General features: G+C 45.2%; 2 protein-coding genes across 3 annotated transcripts in view; one reads left to right on the forward strand and one right to left on the reverse strand.

Annotated features, from left to right (window-relative positions):
* The window catches only part of Cuzd1 (CUB and zona pellucida like domains 1), a 36,243-nt gene extending 22,719 nt beyond the window's left edge, over positions 1-13,524 (forward strand). Inside the window, exons 1-9 of one of the 2 annotated variants that reach the window (XM_005320742.3) lie at positions 23-3,341; positions 4,432-4,582; positions 6,157-6,371; positions 7,743-7,893; positions 8,216-8,433; positions 8,900-9,072; positions 10,480-10,871; positions 11,629-11,897; positions 13,242-13,524. In XM_005320742.3, coding sequence (XP_005320799.2) covers positions 3,185-3,341; positions 4,432-4,582; positions 6,157-6,371; positions 7,743-7,893; positions 8,216-8,433; positions 8,900-9,072; positions 10,480-10,871; positions 11,629-11,897; positions 13,242-13,414 — 1,899 coding nt within the window. In that variant the 5' untranslated portion in view covers positions 23-3,184 and the 3' untranslated portion in view covers positions 13,415-13,524. Of the gene's footprint in view, positions 1-22; positions 3,342-4,431; positions 4,583-6,156; positions 6,372-7,742; positions 7,894-8,215; positions 8,434-8,899; positions 9,073-10,479; positions 10,872-11,628; positions 11,898-13,241 lie in introns of those variants that run through there. The other variant, XM_078040314.1, reaches the window with a different exon arrangement.
* A 4,548-nt stretch (positions 13,525-18,072) lies between these two features.
* Positions 18,073-25,665, reverse strand: part of LOC101959402 (scavenger receptor cysteine-rich domain-containing protein DMBT1) — an 87,147-nt gene continuing 79,554 nt past the window's right edge. The window contains exons 35-38 of the mRNA XM_078019334.1: positions 24,641-24,673; positions 23,483-23,658; positions 20,783-21,165; positions 18,073-18,534 (exon numbers count right to left, since the gene is read on the reverse strand). Of these exons, the coding sequence (XP_077875460.1) occupies positions 18,243-18,534; positions 20,783-21,165; positions 23,483-23,658; positions 24,641-24,673 (884 nt within the window). The 3' untranslated portion in view covers positions 18,073-18,242. The remainder of the gene's footprint in view (positions 18,535-20,782; positions 21,166-23,482; positions 23,659-24,640; positions 24,674-25,665) is intronic.

Here is a 25,665-nt window from a genome sequence, read left to right on the forward strand (position 1 = left end):
GTAGAAAATAAAAGTGGCCCATACTTTTACAACCCCAAAAGGAAAGTGCACACCAACCTCAGGGTATTTCCAGTTTGAGCCACAACTGAACATGCCAAGCGAGAGCAATGTTTTCAGTTCTCCTTCCGAGGGCTTGCTTGTTCCCAGCTCTTCCACCAGGGATAGTTATGTCACAAGTCCTGAAGGGGATGCCATTCATTGAGAAAGAGTGAGAACAGACATATTGGACAGATCTGGGTTTAAGTTGTCTGAACTGTAATGATGGGGTGACCCAATGGCCTCAAAAGGGCATGTAGAAAGCCCGGGGTCCATCCTGCTGACCTCCTGACACTTTCAGAAGCAGGGTCCTCCTTTTCAGACCACTTTTCAGACCCATCAGTGCCCATTCAGCCATTAGCATCTTCAACTCTAACTGGAGCCTCCAGCCAAGGCCAAAGTCCAGATTTCCTTGACCACAGCATGGGCAGCAGGATACACCTTCTCACTGCTTTTGCTGCTTCTACTGAGCCTCTGGAATCTCTTCCTGAGCATGGACGTCCATCTGTAACCATGTTGTACTCCCTCGTTAAGAAAACTGTGGGTGTTGCAGCTGTACGTAAGATAAAGAACCATTCACTAGTGGCAGGGTCTGCCTCCTGGAGTGGGCTGAGGGGAGGAGCTGACTAGAAAGTGAAGGAAGCAGTTGCTTCCTCTAGGTCATGAGGGGCTAGAACTGGAACAAGGTGCCAGACGAGGGCCACCTGCTGCCTGGGCTTTAGTCCTTGGCGGGGGTCTGGCTGTCTCAGGAACACTCAGGACATTTGTGTTGGAGAAACAGGTGAGAGGTGGGTGGGCGTTTCTCCACTCTGCCGAAGCTGCCCTTAGGTAGTCAAGCAGCTCCCTGTGCTCCCCAGCCTCTGGGTTCTTTGAAGAGGCTGAGTCCAGGCTGCGACTCTTCTGGATGGTACCCTGAGATCCTCCATCTGAAAATGACCTGTCCTTCTTAAATTTCAAGAGCACCACAGCTCATCCCTCACCTCGCTTCAATTTTGTCCCCGATAACCTCTTAGCAGATGGAACACAGATAGCTGAGTCTCCTCTGAACTACCCTGTGACAGCCACGTGTCTGGACCTGGAGGCTGGTGGTGGTATGTCCCTATGGAGGTACTAGGCCTGTTCCAGGCATTCTAGGCACCACGAGGCAGTGAAACAAGTGGTCTTTAGAACCCCACCAGTGGGCAGGAGGACAGAGCATGCATACAAGTTTTTAGAGGCCCATCGATAGTTCCTATCCCACCTCTGCCTTCACCTGGGGCATTCCTTTGATGTCCCCCGGTCCCTTGATCTCTCGCTTTCCTTGATGTGAAGTGGGGACCAGGAGGATCTGTGAAAGATCACAGGCCACTCACTCAGTGGTGAGCAGGGAGTGAGGAGATCCTGACCATAGGAGAAGGGGAGCCCTTATTAGTAATTTGAATGGTCCCCTCCCTAGAGGCCTGTCCTCTACTCACTCTCACATTAGGACACACAATCCCTGTCTCTTCTGTGGCCACCCACCCTGAGAAGAGAGGAACCCAGCAAATCTGTGCAAAGATCTTGAGGGATGCCCAGCTCCTTGTGGGCATCACTATCTAGCCTTACAGGGGACTGCCTTGGTCCTTCAGCACCAGGTATGGGCCGACCTCTGACCTAGGGACCCAACAAGGAGTGGATGCCCTGGGGCACTGTCTAGGACCTGCCTTCCCCCAGAAAGCCCCTGTCCTGGGTCCTAGTGAAGGTTCCTGGGCTGCAGAGCCATAAGAGCAACACAGAAGGGTGCAGGGTGGCTAGGAAGGTTCCCACCTAGGAAACCCAGGCTCTACCCATCTCAAAGCTCCACAGGGATTCCTTAAGATTTAGTCTCAGGAGATTCCTTAAGAATTAGTCCCACTCCACCAAAAAGTTCCATGCAGTTTAGAACAAAATCCAAACAGCTCCCCTGCCACACAGGTCTTTCCCCGGACCATCCCCTGCTTTCCCTCCCTCCCCTCTAGAGTTCCTTCCCCATCACTCAGGTCCAGCCACGCTGTCTCCTTCCTTCCCGAGTGCTAAGGAATTGCCCAGCTGGTTCCCGTGCAGGGCCTTTGCTCCTGCCCCTTGCCTACAATGCAACCTTCAAGCCAGATGGAACAGGAACGCCTCCCTCCTGTCTCTGTGCTCAGATCTCATCTTCTCACGATGCCTTCTGCCCACCAGACATTGTGCCCTCCCCACTTACAGCAGCCACTCTATCCAATCACCTTGTGGAAAAGATGGAAAAGAAAATGAAAATTTGTTGCTATATAAGTGGAGGTTTTGATCTTTGGAAAGATGTCTATTCTGGTCCTTTGCATTTTTAATTGGATCCTTTAAGTTATTGAATTGTAAGAATCCATTCCTTCTAAAGCTGTATACAAAATACCTCTCCCTCTCTGAATTTTAATTTATATTTGTGTGTATGTGTGTTGTCTGTCTCCCCATTTAGAGTGCAGGTTTCAGGAAGGCAGGCGCTGTATCTCTTGTGTTCAATTGTGTGTTCCCAAGCCCTAGAACAGCAGGCAATGGACATTTGCAGAATGAATGGGTAGAAAGAGGACAGCCCTCTTCACACAGACACTTGCTCTTCCTAGACTCAATCTAGCCACCAGGATTCCTTTCTTTGAGCAGCAAAGGACCAGTGCCAGAGGGGCTCTGACCCACCTGCTTCAGCTTCTGCAGACAAAACCATTTAGAAGCTCCTGCACTTTCTTTTCCTCCCTGTCTTCTGTCCTCTCCTCTCACCTACCCTAGTAGGTATTGAGTGGCCCAGAGTCCTCTCAGGTGCCATATAACCCCTTGGTCCCACTGAGTTTTGGACCCCCTAAGACTTTCATTACTGGGGAAGAGCAGTGGAGGCCTAAACTGTCACCTGTGCCACCCCACTGGTGATCCTTACAAACAGGCCAAGGCTAAAGACCAGGTCATTTCCCTGAGGAATTACTCCAGTGCCAACCCGGCCAGATGCTGAGGCCTATAAAGAGCTCAGGCTGGGCGCTGCCTGCAGCCCTTCCAGGAATGAGCCTGGGAGCAGACACTCACTGCTGGGGACCGCTGGCAATAGTGCAGTCACACAGCTGCTGTGTTCTCACCTACATCAGCCCTTGTGCTGCCAAACTGACACGTTTCCCTAGAGGTGGCCTGATAGCTTATGAAACCAGATGGTTGCGAAACAGAGAGATATAAAAGCCTGCTAGCCTCAGGGGCTGCCTGGCCCCTTATAAACATGGAGGTTGCAGGAAGACTCATTGTTTCGGCTCTTTTAATTGCCTCCAGTTTGGCAGAGTTGAATTCAACGGAGCCTCAAGGTAAGAAAATTGAACCAGATTTCTCAGTGCAAGCGGGAAGAACTTCTATCACCAGGCTTCTTCCAGAATGTCACGTTTTCCTATCTGCCATTGGCTCCAATGCAGAAAAAAAAAATCTAATCTAATATTGTAGGTGGGATTCAGAGTTAGTACTAATTTTACTCAGGCTTATATGACAATGTACATGGAAAGATATAAAACACATAGAATTACACTGGGCAAGTTTTCTAGTAAGAGAGTTTATCTTCAGAAAAGAATCAGAGTACATGATATATACACGGTGTGTATGTGTATTTATATAACTAAAACACAATATAAATTTCCAACATTTATTTTGTTATAGTGAATCCAACAAATAACACTGGCAAATTTTTAAAAATCTATGAGAAAAGGATCTACAAGAAAGCATTTATTATAAGAGGGAAAGTAATTATTTTAAATTTGTACAATATGATGTTATGTTACACATGCATTCAAGCACTTCAGAAATTTGGAAAGAGAAGAGGAAAGAGTCCAGATGTGTTCCCAGAAAGGATTTAATGATGATTGGTTCTGGTGGATGGGATTGTGGGATCAGACTTTTTTTCTTGATTGTCTTTTCTTTTTGATTTTTCCTAATGAACATACTATTAATAATTACTGTTAGGTAAAACAAAATAAAGACGATTGTTGTGAGGACATTTCAACTCATCTGAGATGGAAAAGAAAACAAGAAGTTTGTTGTTTTATAAGTGGAGGTTTTGATCTTTGGAAAAATGTCTATGCTAACCCTTTGTCTTTTTAATTAGATTCTTATTGAATTGTAAGAATCCTTTACACATTCTGGATATAAAGATTCCATTTAAAACTGTCTTTCTTCAAATGTTACTATAGTTGCTTTTATGGACCATTTGAAGGGAAATTACAATTTCTCCCTAGTCCTCCAAGGCGGAAAAATCAATTGCTTACAGCTTAGTCTGGAGGGAGCAAAAAGCCCTTTGCAGTCAGCTGCATGCTTGTATGAATATTTAATGTAGGAGGTAGGTACTAGTCGCTATTAGAGGGTCAGGGCCTGAGGACATTCCTCAACACGAGGTGTGGTCTCTACCAGGCAGATCAACCTGCACTGCCAGTCTGGGAGGAGCCAATCTGGCAGAGACCCACAAAGCCCTGATCCTGAAACTCAATGCTGCTGAGAACTGCACTTGGACCATAGAGAGACCAGAAAACAAGAGCATCAGAATCATCTTCTCCCACGTCCAGTAAGTAGAGCCTTCAGTTTCCTATCAAGTGTGCTTGACCTTTGGCTCAATGGAGTATGGGGGAAGTCTCTCTGTGGAAAGAATTCAGCCATCACTGGAGGTGGTAGTAATTCTAATGATGATGGTGATGATGATGATGGTGATGATGGCTGATAGTTACCCATGGAGACCACATGCTGGCACTGGCTTACAGAGGTCCTTCAAAGTCAATACTAGGATTACAAACATAGGGAGGTTAAAAACTTGTCAAGATCACACAAATAGTGAATGAAATGACCTTGCTAGACCAATTCCAGATTCCAGGCCTTAAAGCACCAAACCTGTGATTCCAAACGTTGATATACATAAAAAGCACCTGAAGGGCTCATTGAGGCACATTTGCTAACCCCTCCCCCAGGGCCTCTACTGTGGGGTTTGTGGGGCCTGAGAATTTGCATAGAAACTAATTTCCCAAGAAATGCCATGCTCCTTGTCCAGGTACCACACTGAGAACTGTGGCCATGTATCACTGAAGTCAGTTGACTGCAACGGAGGAAAGGGGAAAGAATAAATTTTACTTCCTGGGATGATAAAATTATTAAGAAACATAGATATTATTCCTGATTTGTAAAGAGAGAGAAAGAGAACAAAAGCATGAGAAGAAAGGGAAGGCAGAAATAAATATTTAGCATTTATTGATCACTTCTTTGTGCCAAGCCTATGGAAGATGCTTCATGTTCACAATAGACTAAATCTCCTGCAAGAATAAACAGTGTTGTGATATTCCTATTTTACAGAAGATAAAACTGAGGTCAAGAAAGTTTAAATTGAGCTGGAGATATAGCTCAGTTGGTAGAGTGCTTCCCTCACATGCACAAGCCCCTGGGTTCAATCCCCAGCAATACACACACACACACACACACACACAAAAAAAAAGTTTACATCACTTGTCCAAAGTTACACCACCCATGGGTGACTAAAGTGCAAAGGGAACTTGGTTTCTCTACTCTAGGATTGTTTGCTCTAAGCCATCTTGGACACATGCCCTTGTGGACATTTGAGGAGACCCTATCAGAATGGATGGAAAACTGAAATCTGGACTGCCCTGTCCAGTGGGAACACGGGACTCTGTGTGAAGGAGGAAGTGGTGCTATGAGGGGAGGAAGGGGCAGTTGGGAGATGCTAAGGTTCCCTTTACCTTGAGAGCTGGCTATGGAAGAATATTTGCTTCTCAACAGCCTTGGCTATCCATGGGGACCAGTTCTAACTAAGAAGGTTCTACACCAAAATAGTCACATGGGTGACAGGAGTGACGGAGATGAGAGAGGGAGAACAGTCCTGGCTTCTAGGCCCATATTTAATGTTAGCTGATGTAAGGTATAGATAAATCAGTTCATCTCCTGAGCCCATCGAGGCTGATGGGGTGTGGTTTGATTTTGAAGATGGTGGGGTTGGTGATTGGTCTTGGAGAGGTTTGAATGAAAGTAGATGTGTCCCTGCTTTATAAATCATCGTGCCAGTCTGAGCAGTTGACTGCTCTGTGAAACCCCTTTTAAAGTGTCTCTTCACCAGCCACAAGCACCTTCTGCCCACAGGCTGGATCCAGATGGAATGTGCGAAAGTGAAAACATTCAAGTCTTTGATGGAAACTCTACCAATGGGCCTCTGCTGGGGAAAATCTGCAGTAAAAACGACTTTGTTCCTGTCTTTGAATCATCGTACAATACACTGACATTTCAAATACTCACAGACTCCACAAGAATCCAAAGATCTGTCTTTGTTTTCTACTACTTCTTTCCTTCTGGCACCTGTAAGTCGACCCCCACATCCTTTCCCCAGCCCTCCCACAAACAGGTTTCGCCCCTGCCCGCCTGAGTTGTAATGCTGAGTCTGAGTGTGTTCCCTGGAGATCGCTCCACTTGGGAGAGCAGCTGTTCTTTCTCAAGTGTGTGGGCTGTTAAGTGGAGAGCTTGTTGAGCCACAGACTCGGGCTCCACCTCCGAGATTCTTAATCCTTGGTTCTAGGGGAGCCTGTGAACTCTTCCTTCTAACTAGCTCCCGTGGGAGGCAGAGGGCTGTGGCTGACCAGACGGCTCCAGCCTGAGAGGTGCTGTGTTAAAGCTCAAAGCAGAGATTCCACGTTGAGCCTGTTTAATCAGGACCCTGAGGCCGTCGGCTGAGTCTGTGGTGGGAGGGTGCCTCCCTTGGTCTGATTTGTTAGATATGGCTTCGATGTTTATCAAGTCCCTCAGTAAGTCTGCCAACAGAGACTGGGAAGCAGGTGTTGAGAAAAGCTGACCGAAGTTTCAGATGTCAGATGTTAGGTGGTCCCACAGTCATAGCACCTGAATTCCATTTTACCCAAAGTGGAATGCTGGGGACTTGAGCAAGTGGATTCGCAGGGGAAGGCTCCACTCTGGTTTTTTTTTGAAAAGCCCAGAACTAAATGTGACACTCTTCTGCTTACTCCATTGATTCTCAGTATCATCAAATATCTGGAATGGAGCAGTCAGGCTTTTCCAAGCTGGACCCAGGCCCAGATAACTGAGATGTCCAGCCCCTATCCGATTCAGACCATTAAAGCCATTTTATATCTCCCCCAAAGGAGTCTTCCGGGTTGCCTCTTTGTTTGGTTCATCCTCGTTCTTTCCTGTGTACTTAGTAGGACGGGGAGAGACAAGGGAGTTTTCATGAAGGCTATGTCTGAGCTGAGCTTAATAAAGCAGGAATAGGGAAGGGCAGAGGCAGAGGGCTGTGGCTGACTAGCGTTGAGCAGAGCTGGGAGGACAGGGCAGGCTGGAATAGCAGGTTGTGTGCAAGTGGCCAGTGAGACTGGTCAGCTGGGCTGGAGCCCAGTGAGGAAGAACCTCTGATGCTGGCCGTGGGAGTGTGTCTGTATTGTCTATGGCTCAGGCCAGGTAATAGAGGGTTTCTCCAGGAGAGACAATAGATTGCTTTAGAATGATCCATTTGGCAACAGTATAAAAATTCCCTCTCTCCACTGTACTCAGGGGCAGAAAGTCCAGTGATAAAGAAGAATGAAAACCTCAGTATGCCTTCCACAGGAAAGACAAAAATGGAATGACACCCAGGGGAAGCAGGTTAACTTCATGCCCCAAACAGAAATTAAAAGAAGTCTGCATCTGATTAACATTCTTGATAACCTCCCTCTTCCTTACAGCTATTTCCAACTGTGGTGGTTACCTGGAGGCTATGGAAGGATCCTTCACCAGCCCCAATTACCCAAAGCCGCACCCAGAGCTGGCTTATTGTGTGTGGCACATACACGTAGAGAAAGGTTATAAGATAAAACTAAGCTTCAAAGAGATTTTGTAAGTACTTCCACCGGAGCAAAGCAGTGAACCCACCTGGCTACTGGGGGAACCTGGGGAAGGGACATAATCACAGGCATCCTCCCCGCTGTGGGCACTCTTCAAAGAATTGACCTAGAAAGGAAAATACTTAGCAATACTATTGTGTTGAACTAAGTGAACTATTTTTCGAGGCTAGGGACTGACACAGACCCAGGGTTATCATCATAAGCCCATGATGGCTCTGTAAGGACGAATCTCTGATCGCTTAAGAATGGGGTGATAGAAAATAGCACGGGATTGTTGTTTGAAAAAGCCTTTTCATGGGAGGCCTTCTTCCTAGCCTGGAAGTCGATCAGCACTGCAGGTTTGATTTTATCGCTGTCTATGATGGCTCCTCCACCAACTCTGGCCTAATGGGACAAGTCTGTGGTCGCGGGACACCCACTTTTGAGTCTTCTTCAGACTCTTTGACGGTTGTGCTCTCTACGGATTATGCCAACTCCTACCGGGGCTTTTCTGCTTCCTACACTTCAATTTATGCAGAAAATGTCAACACTAGTAAGTCATGTTTTATGTTTCTTGGATATTTTGCATACATAGAAACTGCTCCTAAATTCTCAGCCTTCCTCTGGCTGCTCCTATGTGGGGCTGTCATACCTACTGGGGGGTAGCTGTAACCTGAGACAGTTCTGTGCATTACTTGATCTAAGGGAAATACATAACTTTATTAACTTCCTTAGAAGGAAGGCTTCCTTAGAAACACGGACTGGTTTCCTCAATGCTTTCTGCAAAGACAACTAAAAATATTAGATTTATGAATTCTAGCCCCAAACTAGGTGACAATGAACATTGTAAAAAGTGTACATATAACTGCTCCAGTATCTCGGGCTTTTAACTACCCATTAGGGCAATATGGGTTTTGGCATTTTATGGGTTCAACTGCACATGAAAGTCTCAATTTCTAAAATTGCTACCCGGCCCCAATGTGATCATCCTCTCTCCTCCTTCCTTTTCTTCCCGATAGCATCTTTAACTTGTGCCTCTGACAAGATGAGAGTCATCATAAACAAATCCTACCTGGCGTCATTTGGCTATAATGAGAATAACTTACAACTAAATGACCCAACTTGCAGACCCAAAGTATCAAACGTTGTGGAATTTGCTATTCCTCTGGATGAATGTGGTACAATCAAAAGGGTAAAGTGAAACTCTGACACCTGGGTTCTGTCAAATGCTGCTGGTGGGCTTGTGTGATACCTGGGAGCTTTTGTCACGGAGCACAGCCATGATGGGCATGTGTGGATACACAAAGTACACACTCATTCACACACAGATGTCAGATCGCTGCCTTCATCTTCAAGGGGATTGCAGGGTGGTTGTCTTGCTCAGAAGGTGAAGAACTGAAAACTCACTAGGGAGAGTTTGAACATCTATGTGCTGTGGCTTTAACAGTCTACCGGGAACACTTGTGCATAAAATGCTTACATCTGGGCTGGGGTTGTGGCTCAGTGGTGGAGCACTTGCCGAGCATGTGTGAGGCCATGGGTTCAATTCTAGGCACCACATAAAAATAAATAAAAAGTAAAGGTCCATTGACAACTAAAAAAGTATTTTAAAAAATGCTTACATCTTACACTTAACAAAAATTGGGCTGGATTTTTAAGGTCTTTTCCCTTCCTTTGTAAAGACAGAAGGTAGAGACATCCTTAAAAATAATAAAAAAAAGAAATTTACTGTACATCTGTGATTTGTTTTACATATTCTAGACCTCCCATTCAAGATCTCAAAGATTTTTCAACCAGTTAGTCCTTTTAAATACATACTATGAGCTTTTCACTCGGGATGTTAAAAATTATACACACATACACACATACATATATACTTATATATAGAGAGATTTATATATATAGTACATATATTTATATATCATATATATACACATGCATACACATACATATGTGTCTATATGTGTGTGTATCTGTGTGTGTGTGTGTGTGTGTGTGTGTACGTACATACTTATTTTTCTTTTTTCCAAAACTGAACACACAGGCTTTATTCAACTGAGGAAGGCAGACTAGGGAGCCCTTATTCAGAGCTTCTGTCTGTGTACATTTGGAAAACTGCCCAGGTAACTACACTAACTAAGTGCTCTTTATGCACTAAGTTAAGGACAGTATGTTGTAGGGGTTGAAGTCTCATAGGGCTGCAAATTTGCATTCAAAATAAATTTTAATGTAGCTGAAAGCAGCTCCATCCAATTCTATCTTCAAGTCGTTCTAAGATAAGCTATGTCCCTCATTCCACAGTGTCGTCATTTCCCAGGTCATTTCTTCAATAAAATTTGCATTTAAGGGCTATAGTATTTTTGTCATGAAAGCTGTTATCTCACGGTTTAAGAACATTATGTTAGGGCTGGGGATATAGCTCAGTTGGTAGAGTGCTTGCCTCAAATGCACAAGGCCCTGGGTTCAATCCCCAGCACCACAAAAACAACAACAACAAAAAAAACCCATTATGTTTCTACCTGCAAGTGTTATTCACATCTATGCTGTAAATTATTACCGGGCTTAAAATATAAAATTTGAATTCCATCTTCTTCGGCAGGTAGAAGACCATTCAATTACTTACACCAATATAATCACTTTCACTGCATCTCCGACTTCGGCAGTGATCACTCGCCAGAAACACCTCCAGATTGTTGTGAAGTGTGAAATGGAACATAATTCTACCGTGGAGATGATGTACATAACAGAAGATGATGTTATACAAAATCAAATTGCACTGGGCAAATACAACACAAGCATGGCTCTTTTTGAGTCTGATTTATTTGAAAATCCCATACTTGAGTCACCGTATTATGTGGATCTGAACCAAACACTTTTCGTTCAAGTCAGTCTGCACACCTCAGACCCAAACTTGGTGGTGTTTCTGGATACCTGTAGAGCATCTCCCACATACGACTTTGCATCTCCAATCTATGACTTAATCAAGAGTGGGTAGGTATTAATATAATTGATGCATGCTATTCCTTCCCAGGAGTAATAATCATTTTAATGAAGTAATATTTTTGTACGTGGATACATATAAATTTTTCCTAGTGCTACTCCCATGGAATTTTATTAACTTTATCTTAATCAATTTATAAAACATAGTAACTGTTTACTAATCTCAAATAATTTAATTAAAATATTTATGTAGGCACTGATATCCTCTAGAATTTTAGATGTATTTATGAAATATTTGCTGGTGGAGAACAAATTTGTTTTTCATTAAGAAGACTGCATTTACATTTTTGCTTTTTTGTACATTTTGATTCTTTTCCTCAAAAACCCAGAAGGTAACGTGTGCTGCCTAGAACATAATGTCATCAGGAAAATATATGTAGCATTCTTAAGAGAAAAAGTATAAAGTTCTTTGAAAAGAAAGGTTTTCCCTAAAAGTGGATGGATTTTAACTATACCAGCCATTTATCTATATTAACAACAAGCATATTAGGAAGGGTGCTTGAGTCCCAGTACATAGGGATTGATTTGCTGGTTAATTCACATGGACAGGAATTGTAGTGTCAGGAGGAATCTTTCTATCTTACCCAGAAATCAGATCTGTGGTCTGAGCCTCAGATGCTGTCTTTCATAGTGATTTCTAGATTTACAAATTAGACAGTCGAGAGAAAACTTTGTGTCATCTCTTTTTAGTATGGGACAGACTGAGCTGCTGGGTGTCCTCTGACTGTGTTCATGAACTCTGTTCCAGATGTGGTCGAGATGAGACTTGCAAGGTGTATCCCTTACTGAGACACTATGGAAGGTTCCAGTTTAGTGCCTTTAAATTCTTGAGAAGTCTGAGCTCTGTGTATCTGCAGTGTACAGTTTTGATATGTGATAGTAGTGATCATCAGTCTCGCTGCAGTCAAGGCTGTGTCTCTAGAAGGAAGCGAGATACTTCTTCATACAAGTGGAAGGCCGACTCCATCTTGGGACCAATTCGTCTGAAAAGGGATCGCAGTGCGAGTGGAAATTCAGGTAAGAACAAAGCTGGTTCATGATCTAAGAACAACTCATGGCTCATCAAATGCTTCTCAAATCTAGTTGTTCTTAAAATATGCAGATTACAGATTTATAATAGAGATTTTAGCAAATAAGTGATGAGTTTTAAGCACATGGAATTAGTACTTATTTCTATCTGTTGGTAATATGGATGCCACAACGGGATAAGCTCCTGATTCTGATGATTCACCATCATTTATATGCCTTTTGGACTCAATTCTAAAAATAAGTTAGCTTACCAACTCCATATTATAGATGCCACAGCAGATAAAGAATCAGAAAGAATGTATGTGAACTCCTAAATGAGTAAAACAAATCAACCAGCATCCCACATAATAGCCTATTGAAAAAAGTAGTTATTTTTATTTATTTATTTATTTTTTTAAAGAGAGAGAGAGAGGGAGGAGAGAGAGAGAGAGAGAGAGAGAGAGAGAGAGAGAGAGAGAGAGAGAGAGAGAATTTTTTAATAGACACAACATCTTTATTTTATTTTATGTGGTTCTGAGGATCGAACCCAGCGCCCCGCGCATGCCAGGCGTTACCGTTCGAGCCACATCCCCAGTCCCAGTAGTTATTTTTTAAAAACAAAATCTATTATATTACTATACAACAAACCAGCTTCCTTCGAAAGGACTGAGACTGAGATCTGCCATATTGCATGGGAAAGAGACAGTGGAAAATACTTGAGGATAGTCCAAAATTAAATGGCACAAGAGAAACCACAAGAAATAAAAACTCTCTGTGATTTTTATCTCCCGTGAAAGTGATGCTGGCAACAAATCCTGTGACTTGCGTATTTATTTGTTATTATTAGTTTGGATAATATAGGAGCAATTCTGGTTTGTAGTAAAATATTTCTGTGGCAAAAACAAAAGAGAACAATCAAGTTAAATTTAATAACTTTTATAAATACATTAATGAATGGAAGCCATTATAGAAATACCCTGCATATTAGAAAAGTATTCTGTTATGAAGGAATAAACAAGACAGTTTTCTGTCAATCAAATAGATATTTGACAACCATGGGACAGAGTGACTATTAATAAACAAATCTGAATTTTCATTGGACTATTTATGCTTGAATTCCACATGGTGGTCATGTTACATCAAGGAATCAAACTATGTCAATCATTTGAAATGAATGTATTTAAACATCAACATAATTAAGTATTTGATAATGGTCCCTCTAGATTGTGTTGGAATTATGTGTTACACATTAATGTTACCCATTCATGCATAAGAGTCATTATGTAGAGATATAAATGTTACTAAATTTTTGTAATGCTAATAGTTTTTAAACAAATTTGTTTCCAATTACAGAACTTCTGCATCAAACACATGCAGACAAAACTCAGAGCCAGCCTTTTGACCGTCTGCATCTGTTTTCATTTGTGGTTCTTGCTCTGAATGCAGTGATTGTGGCTACAATTGCAGCAAAGCGTTTTGTAAATCAACGGATGGAATACAAATACCAGAGGTTGCAGCACCATTGACTAACTGGTTCAGCCCTAAATGAAACACATTTTTCTCTCTGATGCTGAAAGAAATGGTACCTCATGGCTACATAGGTTATGAATAAAACAGGAGGGTCCCTTAAAAGTGATACACAGGGCTTCATGTCATTGTGCCAGTGTGTCTTGTTGCAGGATGACTGAAATCACCAAATATCACATCTGTAAGCTCTCATCTTAGGAATGAAAGGCATTAATGAATGAAAAATCATCTCTTCTCATGAATATAAAACATTTTTTTTTTAAGTTCATGAGATTCAACTCAGGGGCTCTTGGCCACAGAGCCACATCCCCAGCCCTATTTTGAACTTTATTTAGAGACAGAGAGTCTTACCTAGTTTCTTAGCACCTTGCGTTTTGCTGAGGCTGCCTTTGAACTCAGGAGGCTCCTGTCTCAGCCTCCGGAGCTGCTGGGATTACAGGCGTGTGCCACTGCACACAGCAACATAAAACATTTTAAACAAATACTAAATGAAGAGAAAAAGGTTACTTTTACTCAAGAAAAGGAGTCTTCAAAGTTAGGTACTTTCATTTTTTAGATGCTAAAAAAATGTAAATATAAAATGCAAACAAGGAGCAGCCAATATGCTACTGTCCTGCAGGGGCTCAGATTTGGAAAAAAGGTTTGGGATTCTGGCAGTTGAAAGAAGATGTACCAAGGTGCAGCTGGGATGGTAGACATTTTTTATTCGAAGATGGCAGCAGCCCCCAATCTTCTCCATAGGCCTTTTTTTTTTTTTAATGTGCAGGCAAACAAAGAAGGCACAGTGCCAATAGGTTACATATATGAGCACATTCTCACAAGCAGATATTCATGACTTTGAGCCCATATGCTGAATCAGGGTGCTTATGACTTTGACTATACATAAAACACAGTGGGCTAGAAGTCTCAGGAAGGGAGCCTAACTCTAGATTCTATATAATCATAGTCTCTAGGTGGTTGCCGGAACACAACACACACAGTTCTGGCTTCTAATGTAAATCCAGCCAATTTCCCGAGTGCCCGACACATGCGTTGAACCCACAGGACGCTGGAGGGAATACACAATGGATATGAGGGACAGTCTGCTCTCACAGGGCCAGTCTTTATTGGCCTGATAACTTTCCAGCTCCATTCCAGATCTTCCTCCTTTTCTTTTTAATATCTTCATGTAGTTATTTTAAGCAGCCATGTAGTGACTCTCTTATGTTCATCATAGAACCTAAATCCAACTACTGCAAACTTTTAAATACTTAGATATTTAATTAGAGAAGGAAAATCACATTCAGTACTTAAAACAGCACACCTGTCTGGCAGCTGCTGCCCTTCAGCCACCTCTTCATCAGGGACTGACCAGAGGTTCTCTGATGGCCAACACGGCAGGTAGGCAGAGGCATATCAGGCCCAAATGTGTAATTCTAAGAAAATGGTCAGGTTTATCAGAATTATCAAGTACTGTGTCTCACTAGAGGGTGAGATCATGTCACCACGAGTCTGAAAGGTCCTCGAGCTGTACTCGTGTGTTTTCAGAATGCACGCTACTGTTTAGAATTTCTTTCTTTAGTAAGCACTATAGGGAGTGATAGAAGGCCCTGGGTGTGAAGGTGGTGACCTGAGTTCTGGTCAGGGATGCTGTTCAGGTCACCTTCAGCCTTGGTCACCACAACTTAAAATAGGGGTTGGTAGCAGCTGCCCGTCCCCACTTTGGGGTGTGATGAGGATTAAAGGAGAGAACGTGCCAGCACTTGGGGTCCTCCGTGCCCCACTCATCACCAGCAGAGTCCTCAGTCCCCACCCCGGAATCCTACTTGGAATCTGCTTCCTAGGGCCACACGAGCACTGTCATAGGTGAGGGTCAGAGAGGAAAACAATCTCTGACGGGGGGGGGGGGGCTTCCTGGAATGTGTACTCAGAAACAGCAGGGGAGAGGGAAGCAGGAGACGACGGGGTGTGACACAGCTGCAGCCCAGGAGCTGGCCTGGCCCCTCAGAGGTCCCATCAAGGCATGGTGCTCAGAGCTTTGCGTGCCAGCCTGGCCAGTCTGGATGAGGGCTGCTCTAGTCAGGGCTGTGAACTTACACAAGACAGTTGTCTTGAGCTGAGGGAAATCAGCCACCAACACTCCCAGCAGCCTGGAGAAGGAGTGGCTGGTTGAGGAGCATCTAGGTGTCACCTCTGAGCAGCTACTACATCTACTTCCTCAAAGAGCAGGATTTTCAGAATGTCTCGCTAGACAAAGCCTCCTCTACGCTGAATCCATGAGACTTGCTCATAGTGTTTCAGAAAGACTAAAAACAAAGGGACCGGCAGTGGAATACCAGGCACGGACAAACAGCAGGGCCAGGGAGTAGAATCCAGGCCATCTGCATGGCCTCTGCTGTCCAAGGGGGTGGAGTCACCTTGTCACTGCTGGGCAGGGGTGAGAGCCTTGGCTTGCCACTGGGCCCTGCTCTGACCAGCACAGAATGAAAGTCTTTTCCACATAGAGGTAGAAATGGAGGTCGAGGCTCTCCACCTGGTCTGCACCTGACATGGGTGTGCAGGTGAAGGCCTCACTGTGGTCCAGAGCTGATGAGCATCCCAGTGCCCACCTGTCCTCTCTGACATGCTCCTGGTGAGGGGAGGAAGGAGGGCAGGAGTGCTGGCGGAGGGTGGGACAAAGGATCCTCACTCTACCTTTGCAGGCTGGAGAGGAGTTGGGCCCTGTGTTCCCATGATGTTTGGCTGGAAGACACTTTCTGCCTAACAGTTTGCTGTCTTGCTAGCTGGCCCCTTTGCTGGTTCTTTGGATAGAAAAAGACAGCCTTCCCTTGAGCTTCTCTTGGTCTGCACTCTTGGTGCTCCCGATCACAGGCCTAACCCTGTTTTGTGCCTTTTGATCCATGGGGCAGGAATGCTGCACAGCTGGTTTTCAAACCTTTATTATCATTATTATTATTATTATTAAGAACCTAAGAACTACTTCAAGTGTTATTATTATTATTATTATTATTATTTTATTCCTAAAAACCACTTCAAGTGTTTTAGATAGAGCCGCTTCCCAGAGGAATTCATATTCAGCTTTGTTTGGACTTTTACTTAGTTACTTTAAAAAATGTTAGTTCTTTCATTGTCAGTCCATTCCACACTAGGAATTTGTTAAAAGTCATAAAATGCTGGGTATTCCTAGCTATTAGCCTTTACTTCCTCCACACACTGTGGATAGGCAGTCAATGGGCAGATGAACTGTGGAGAGTAGAAACTCTAGCAGCCCCCAGTTACCCAGGAAAACCCCTCAATTCCTTTAAAGTTCATGAATGAAACAGGTATGAAAATCACTGTTTTATATGACTGAAGATGAACTTCCTCAGGGACAAATAATGAATTTGATTAAAAAATGTCATTTTCACCAAATTGGCCACTAGTTATATTCCATCAATTTCTATGTGTGAGAACATCATCAAAATGTATATTGGCCTCGTATTTTTGTGAGGCAGTTTCTGACTGAGGACACGTCTGTAATAAAACTGAGATGCCCCCCCTTAGAGGCAACACCTCTTTGGGTCACTTATCAGATTTTCATTTCTCAGGACCTCAGCGTTAGCTCCCAGATCCCACTGGGAACTGCCAGTCTCCCTGAGGGACCGGATGACTGTAGTCTCAGCTCAGGCATGCTGTTTATCCACAAAGGCCAAAATAATTTCTTGGAGGTGGGGACTTTCTTTTCTTTTTTTTTCTTTTTTGTTTGGTACTGGGGAGTGAACTCAGGGTTACTCAATCACTGAGCCACATCCCCAGCCCTATTTTATATTTTATTTAGAGACAGGGTCTCACTGAGTTGCTTAGCACCTTGCTATTGCTGAGGCTGGCTTTGAACTTGTGATTCTCCTGTCTCAGCCTCCTGAACCGCTGGGATTATAGGCATGCACCACTGCACCTGGCTCATACTTTAAATATTACAATTGAATATTTCTTGAGAAGTGAAAGAAAAAAAATAAATCATCTGACTGTGTCTTTCAATACAACTTTGAAGGTAGTGAGTCTAGGCAGGTCTCTTCCAGTCAAGAGAAATAGATTAAAGTGGGTGCTGTCTCCTTTAACAGGGGATGCTGGGATATGCTTGTCTTTCCTTGTTTGCTTTTAAATTTCTTGTGTACTTTTCAAATTTTCCAGATGCTTTTGCAATCTGAGAACCAGACTGAGAACATGAGCATGTGGGCTCTTGGCAGCTCAGAGAGCGGACGCTGTAGTTCTTGATTTATGCACTGGCCTATCTTTGTAAGCTGCAACCTAAACCCCACAAAGCTCCACCTTGTTCCCTTTGAAACAGGACAATTAAAGCTTGTTTGGTGAATCAATGGCATGTGTGATTCAACTGTCCTGTATTAGACAGGAAAATGAGAAAAATGAGCAGTGACTTCCTGACAGGTGCTGGGTTTCTTTTTCATAAGACTCTTGGTGAGATGTGAAAATAATTCTCACACCACAAGTGGGATAGAAGCAGGGATCCATCCACCTATTAGCATCTGAATAATAAGGAACCAAACTGAAGACATAATCTTTAAATTGGCCATGGGGTGGGAGACAACCCTGCTTTTGATAATAATTTGTACACTTTAAGACAACAGTGAAGAATCAGAAAATCAGCATTTTGAGCCTACAAAGAGTAATGCCTTAGAAGTTCGGTAACCAGAGAAGGTTTATTTAGTGATACACCTCCGAGAAGCAATCTCTTCTGTTTCTTTCACCTGTCTCTACGTAGAGAATGTCTGATTTGTCAAACACTGCTTCACTGAAGGAAATGGACCTTCCTTCCTACTTTCTAACAGATTTACATGAAAGCTGCAGACATCACACCAGGGTCTTGCTCTGAGCAGCTGCTCTGTGGATCTCCAGTGGCCCGACCACTGGGAAGTGCTCAGTCTGCTTTTCCTTGGCCTCAGCGAGGCCTGTACCCCTCCTACTCCGCCCTGCACAGCTCTGGGAGCAGCGAGAGGAAGAGTCCCCGTCTCTGCACACAGCAATCTCACACTTCAGATAGATCACGTCGTAGCTGTCAAGAAAGCTGAAGGCGTTGAATTTGAACTGGGCCACATTCTTCTGGTGGGATGGGAGGTTGGCAAAGCTTTTGTCTTTGATGCACCTGGTGGGAAGAAAAACCCCAAGCCAAGATATTAATCTCAAGTATAGTGTGAAATTGCTCTAAACCACAGACCTCTGAAATCCAGATGGAGTCTTTCTACTACCCACTCCAAAGAAATGACTACACTGTGTTTTAACACTACTATGAATGGAAAGTCACTATACCTAGCCACAAAATAAATGCAGTGAAAACAAAGTAATTACATACTAGCTACAACTCTTGCCTTCAGAAGGATTAGTCTATTTTGTCCAAAAGGAAGCTTATAAGTGGGTTGAATTATTTGAAGATTATTTAATTTTATTTTCAAATCTTAGGGCAGCCACTGAAAAAGTGAAGGAAAGAAGTATAGACAACACATCAAAAGGAGCTAAAATGGAATCACAGAAAATGCTCAATTAAAACCAGAGAAAGCACCGAAAGGAAGGGTGGGGGGGAGAAACAAAGAACAAATACAATGCATAGATGTTTGATTTTAATTTAACTCTCTCAGCAACATGAATGGTCCAGATATGCCAATTTAAAGACAGAGTAGATAAAAAAGAGTAGATTTAAAAAACAACAACAACAACAACAACAAAGATTGAGCTAGAGTTACACATTGTCTCCAAGAAACCCACTTTAAATACAGACAAAAGTCCAGGGATGGAGAACGATACTTCATGTGAACACTAATCAAACAAAAGCTGGGGCAGCTGGGTCAATTTTCAATAGAACAAACTTCTGAGACAGGATAATTATCAGGGACAAAGAGGGACATTATATAACATAATCAACCCTCCAAGAAGATAATCTTTGATGAAGATAACCAAGATAAGGATTAGTCCTTAATCCAATTCACAAACCTCAACGTACACCCTCCCTACAGTGGAACATCAAAATACACAGGCAAACTGACAGAACCGCAAAGAGAAACTGACAGACTTGCCACCACAGCTGGACACTTCAATATCCTTCTATCAGTGATTGGCAGGCCCAGCAGGCACAAAACCAGAAAGGATGTAGATGGCCTAGGGCACCTTATTAATGCACCCGAGCGAACTGGCGTTTCTAGAACACTCCGTCCAACAAAAGCAGAATACACATTCTCCTCAAGCCCACGTGGAATTTCATCCAGAAAGACCACATTCTGGGCCCTAAGAAGCATCTTAACAAATTGAAAAGAATAAAGATCACACAAGATACATTCTCAGATTACAATAAAATTACACTAGAAATCAATGACAGAAATATTGCTGGAAAAAAATTCCCCCATATAGAGAAAGTAGACCACACACTTTTAAGCAACCCATGGGGCGGTCTCAAGCGATATTTAAAAATATTTTGAACTAAGTGAAAATGAATACCCCACATCAAAATTTGTAGGAGATAGCTAAGATGGTGCTTGAGAGGGCGGTTCACAACATTCAAAATACATAGATTAGAAAAGAAGAAATCAATCATCTCAGTTTCAAAATACTAGAGAAAGAAGAGCAAATTGAACATAAAGAAGAAAGAAAATGTGTTGGTTGTTAGATTCTGGCACCAAACGGAATCTCTTGCCCTAATACATTCATAGGGAGGATTCTTCACTCTGGGACTCAGGGCAGGTTAGTGCCACTGCGTGCACCTCCTGGGCCTGTGCTCACACCACCTTGGCAGGTGCTGTCTTGCCCCTCTCTTGGCCTTTGGAGGAGCTGCAGTGCTTCTCATGGGCTTTAGACCGCTGCAGCTTTCACCATGCTAACGGTGCTGTTGAGTCAGCGATAAGGTTTTGGTGGCAACTGCCCATCCATTAACATTTTGTCCCTGTTAGGGGACAGGGGAGCTAGAAAGGCAGACCATTTGCCTAAGTTCTAATTTGGAAAGTCACTTGGTTAGCCAAAGGAGCCAGAGTAATCTCACTAGAATAACTAAGCTTAGTTTGGAAAACCCGTCAGCCCATCAGTATTGGTCAAATGCCTCAAAGGGGATCATGAGTGGGAGTCTTAACCATAAAACCAGAAAGGAAGGGAGGCTTAGGCCTGAAAGGGTGGAGCAGAGCAGCAGGGGTCTGTCCAGGAGTGCTTGGCGTGTCAAGGGAGGTTGTTCAGGCTGCCTGTTACTATATCCCCCACTGGGATCCGGGGCTAGGAGGACCCCCCACTCAGCCTCTGGTGAGGACCCTGGCACAATGCTCCAGGTTAGGACATGCAGATCAGAGGCCACAGGTTCCTAAAGGAATGCCGTGTGGCTATTACAGTCAACAAGGAAGGGCTTCCATTTTCCTTACCCCTTCTGGATCAAATCATACTTGATGGTGGTGAAATCGTGGGGATCTGGAGAAGCCACACAAGTATCCACCAAGACCCTCAGGCTGGGGTCGGCGCTATGCAGGGTGGCCTGGAGGAAGACCTCTTTCCTCTGGCTGGCGGAGTATGGCACCATGCCCCCCATAGGCTGGGAGCCGGGAGACTGGATAAATGAAATGGACACATCGTAGCCAGCACCCTCTGTCTGGTCACCAGCTCCATGAGCCATTTCAACTGCGGACGGACTGTTCACCTTGCAGGTGAATTTCACCTGGGGCACCTTGTGCCGCACCACCACTCGGCCCGAGTGGCCCCGTATCCGGCCTCTGATGGAGTTGGAGTAGCTGAGGGAGCCGAGGTGTTCCTGTGAGGACAAGAGGGGAGCTGGTGGCCAGTGCTCCTGGCTCCCTGACCAGCACCTGCCCGAGACCTCTCCTCCCTCTCCCGATGGGCACCGGCTCATTGATGTGCTGGAGGGCACTCCTGGACCTCTGGGGAGCTCAATGCCAGGAGGGGATAACACAGTGTGTGGGTGCTGTGGGAGCTCCTGGTGGGCGGGAACGCCTTCTCTCTGAGGGCCAAGCTGTGCCCTAGGAGCTGGCTGTCAAGCCCATGATGGCAGCCCACAGCTTGCTCTTTCTCGAGTCCCTGAACATGCTCCACTCTCTCAGCCACCCCATGCTGTGGCTCGTGTTTCCTGCCTACCCTTGAGCCCCAGACCAGTCTGGCTTCAGGTGAGCTTCAGGCCTGACCCTGCGGCCGTTGGCCCCAGCCTTGCTCCTGCAACTCCAATGTGACCTGCGGAGGACAAGGGGATGCGACAGCAGTCCCTGCCTCTCGCTGCCTCCTTCCTGTTCCCTGCATGGAGGTCTAGAGGCTCAGCTTGTGCAGGGCCTGTGGCTTAGGAAGCTATAGCATCAGGACTCAGATCCTGGACTCACTGCCTCGGGGCCCTTCCCTCTCTGCCAGCTGAGGCCAGTGCTTCTCAACCTTTTCTCCATTATGGTCTTCGGGAGGAGTTTTCTAGACCCCTTCTTTCCTACTCATCCTGCCCTCTTTCTGGCCCCCATAATATGACAAATATATCATTGGTGTAATGCTCGTGTTTTATCCATAAAGGAAGATTTTATTGCTTTTGCTCCTAAGAACCAACATCTAGCTCTCCTCCCCCACAAGGGGTAGGACTGCCCTCCTTAAGAACGTACAGCTTAAAACAAAAGCCAAACTCCTTGGCCACATGGCCCTGTGCCCTGCTAATCTGCCCCTGGACTCTGGCCCTGAGTCTCTTCCTCACCCACCCACAACTAGCTTGCGGCTGCCCCACCCTGCTCTAGCCCAGCCTGGCACGCCTCTCCTGCGCCTACCTGGCCGATCCACCTCGCCACTCAGCCGTGGCTCCTCAGCCACCACTGTTTAAAGTGGTATCCCTTCCGCTCCATGCCACGCCCCAGTGGCAGTCCTTGTTTGATGACCCTCTTTCCCCTCTTCACTACTCAAAAGACTGGTTCAGGGCTCAGCTCTGTTTCCTTGAACAGAAAAGCCATAGGGCAGGAACCGTCAGTTCTGCGGCTGCCATGTCCTTAGCACCTAGGTGACTGCTCAGCCACTGACTTTGAAATCAGACCCAGAACCTTCCTGTGACAATGTTTTCCTCAGGGTGCCCTTGTACTGGCCTCCATCCTATGTGGTTGCTGACTGCTGTGCTCTGAGGTCAGAACATGGGCTTTTCTAGGCCAGCTGGACCAGCCAGGGCCAGACAGGACATCCGTAAGATCCTCCCCACAGACCAGCAATGCCTGGGGCCACCCATCTTCCAGACATGTGGGGGCTTCCAGCATGGCCCTGGGGGCAGGAACCTCTGAAGTGGACCACAGAAATGAAAGGATAAGAATGACCATGGTCTGTCATTGAATCACCATTGATCTGTCGTAACAGATCAAATGTGAAGTATGGAATTCATGGCTCTTTTGGGTCATGTAAATCGCTTGACTGAATCTGACCTCCAACAATGTCAGGTGGGCTTTTTGTAGGTGTCTAAATGGGGATGCAGATGAATAGAAGAACAGCATAAGGATCTTGCTTTGGAACATATTATATTGTTAATCATACCGAGAAAAAGGATGACACAGCTGTACATTTTTCCTACACCTTTAGTATGCTAGTTTCCTTAATTTCAATGTCATGGTTTTGTGAAATAAACAGGTAGTTAAGGGAAATTAAATAGGCATATAAACTTGCCATTCACAAATATTCTAGATGTCTGCTTTCCAGTGTGCGGAACATAGCCAGGTACTTGGTTTGCAACATAACAGTCAGACAAACAATCTGTCCTCCCTCATCTGCACATGGCAGGTGTGCCCTAATGCCCAGGCTAGAAGTCTGCTGTGGAAAATGCTTTGGCTTCAGAGCTGAGAGAATACATTGATCCACTTGTCCATCCACTCACGTATCTGTCACACATCAGCACTTAACACCCAAGTTCAGTGTCCTAAATTCCCCGGAGGACGGAAAGTTTCAGACAATGATTGAGCTTCCCTAGGTCTCCCAAAACTGAGAAATGAAGTCGTGGCTGAGTTTTTCCTCTGTCCTGACACCAGTGTTCAACAGGTAGTTCAGGTTCCCAAGGTCCTCTCCTTGGTCTCCACCCTTAGAAGGGTACCACCTCCTTACGGATTTCTTACCTGCCGGACGGTGCCGCAGTGGCCGTATGGAATGTTGAAGATCAGGAAGCGCCCACTGACTCGTGGGCGACACAGATTATCATTTAAGTGGATGTCCCAGGAGGAGTAGCCCAGTCTCCGGAGATAGCCTCGGTCTATGACAGCTCGGAAGAGGTGGGGCAAGCAGAAGAGCTGGGCTGCAGAATGGGGAGATCTTGACCAAGAGAACCTGGTGCAATGGACTTGCAGGTCAGAGGTGTGGGTTGTTCATTTCTAAAAGTACCATGGGCGGTGCTCTGGGCAGGGGCTGGCTCAGTTCTCTTCCTCACCAGCCAGGACTTGACTCTCACTGACTTTATTTATATCCCCTGTGATGGCTTGCATCTGGAATGCCCCTCAGAGGCTTCAAGTTGTCTGGGGCTTTGGGGAACTGATGGGGTCCTTATCAGTGGATCGGCCCATTGATAGCTGGATGAACTACTGAGAGGTGGTGGGCACGCCTGGCAGCAGGGCATGGTTGGAGGAAGTAAGTCGCTGGGAGTACCCTGGAAGAGTTATTTCTCATCCTCAGTCCCCTGACCCCCATCTCTCTCCTCCTCTGCCTCCTGGCCGCCATGAGCTGAGCAGCCTTCCTCTACCACACCTTTCTGCCATGACGTTCTGCCTCACGTCAGGCCCAGAGCAATGGAGCCTGCTGACCACAGACTGAAACTTCTGAAACCATGAGCCAAAAATAAATGTTTCCTCCTTTAAGTTGTTTTTCTCAGGCTATTTGTCATAACAATGAAAACTGACCAATACATTCCCCCTTGTCCAAAAAGGCTTTAAGGTTCAAATCACATCCACCGGGAATCCTGCTCACAGCACATTTCCCACGGGCCTTGAGATGGAGCTTTATCTAAGAATTTAAAGGACAGCTTGTTTTCTATAAGAGAAAAGCTGAGCCTGGACCTGTCTATCTGGGTGTTGGCGTGGAGATAAGCTGGAGGCAACCAGTGAGAGCCTGGGTGCTAAGGGGCTTCTCTGCCAACCTCCTCCAGCCCACAGTGGACAGAAACCTCAGAGGTCTCAGTGGAAACACAGGCAGGTCCCCCTCACAGCAGCGTTTTCCTCTCCATTCATCTCCCTCTGAGCTCCCCCTTTTAGTAGCCTCAGATCTTTGAAGGAGGATGACTTTACCATTGTCCTTGGGCACAGCAGAGTCCGCTGGACCTGGCAAGGAGAGATGAGGAGGGCGAATGTCAACAGAGCTGAAACACGCACAGAGGATGCCGTAGACAAGAAGTGTACTAAGTGGTCTCGTCTGATTTGGCTACTAAAGCTGGAGTACAATGGCATGAGAATAGTCCAGGGCCTGCAAGGGAGAGGAAGGTCCAGGCGTTCCTGATGGAGCTGGATCCTGGCACATGTGGACTAGAGTTGAGACTATGGGTCTCATCAACAGCAGGACTTGTTGGAGCAAGAGACAATAAGCCCAGGACTTCCAAGCTGATAAATACCACCATAGGCAGGAACTCTGGCTGGTGTCCCATTTCATGAACATGGCACACTTAGGACTTCAGTCTGAGAAGCAAAACAGGACAGTACCCTGGGCCCCCATCAGCCCAGGAAGCATGGCTGGCCTGATTCACTCAACCCCTTCAGACACTGTGGGCCCCAGACCACTAGTCCTTTGGACATTGTAGTCCATGAAAGGAAACCCACTGGGTATATAACACAAGAAGGAAAAAGGGATTGTTGTTGAGAGTGGGTCTCCTGACAGCACTAGGAATGGCTGGAACTGCAAATAGGCACACTGAAAATGATCTAAAAGATGAGGACCCCATGCCCCCCGTGCAGACTCAAATTGCTTGGTTCTCTGCAGAATTAGTGTTGTCACCAGGGGGCTCTGATAGCTTTCCTACTTGGGCTCCACCTGTATGCAAAACCAGGTAGCACCTACATAAGGGTAAAGGCAATGGCAGCAATTCCTTTGATCATGTGTAAAAAACTAAGAATGGAACAGACAACATGAGATCAGATTCATGCAAATCTTAGAATTCCGTTTCTGTGAGGGACTTACAGGTCCACTTAGGGCTAACTGAGGACAAATGCAAGTGACCCCTACTCTATGCAGAAGGAAGTCATCCTGTGGAAGTCAGATGCCAAGGACGGTGCGGAGTGACAATAAAATATATTCCAGGAGCCGGCGTTGTGGCTCAGCA

The sequence above is a fragment of the Ictidomys tridecemlineatus genome, chromosome 1, assembly GCF_052094955.1.
Source record: "Ictidomys tridecemlineatus isolate mIctTri1 chromosome 1, mIctTri1.hap1, whole genome shotgun sequence".
In the NCBI taxonomy this organism is placed as follows: domain Eukaryota; kingdom Metazoa; phylum Chordata; class Mammalia; order Rodentia; family Sciuridae; genus Ictidomys; species Ictidomys tridecemlineatus.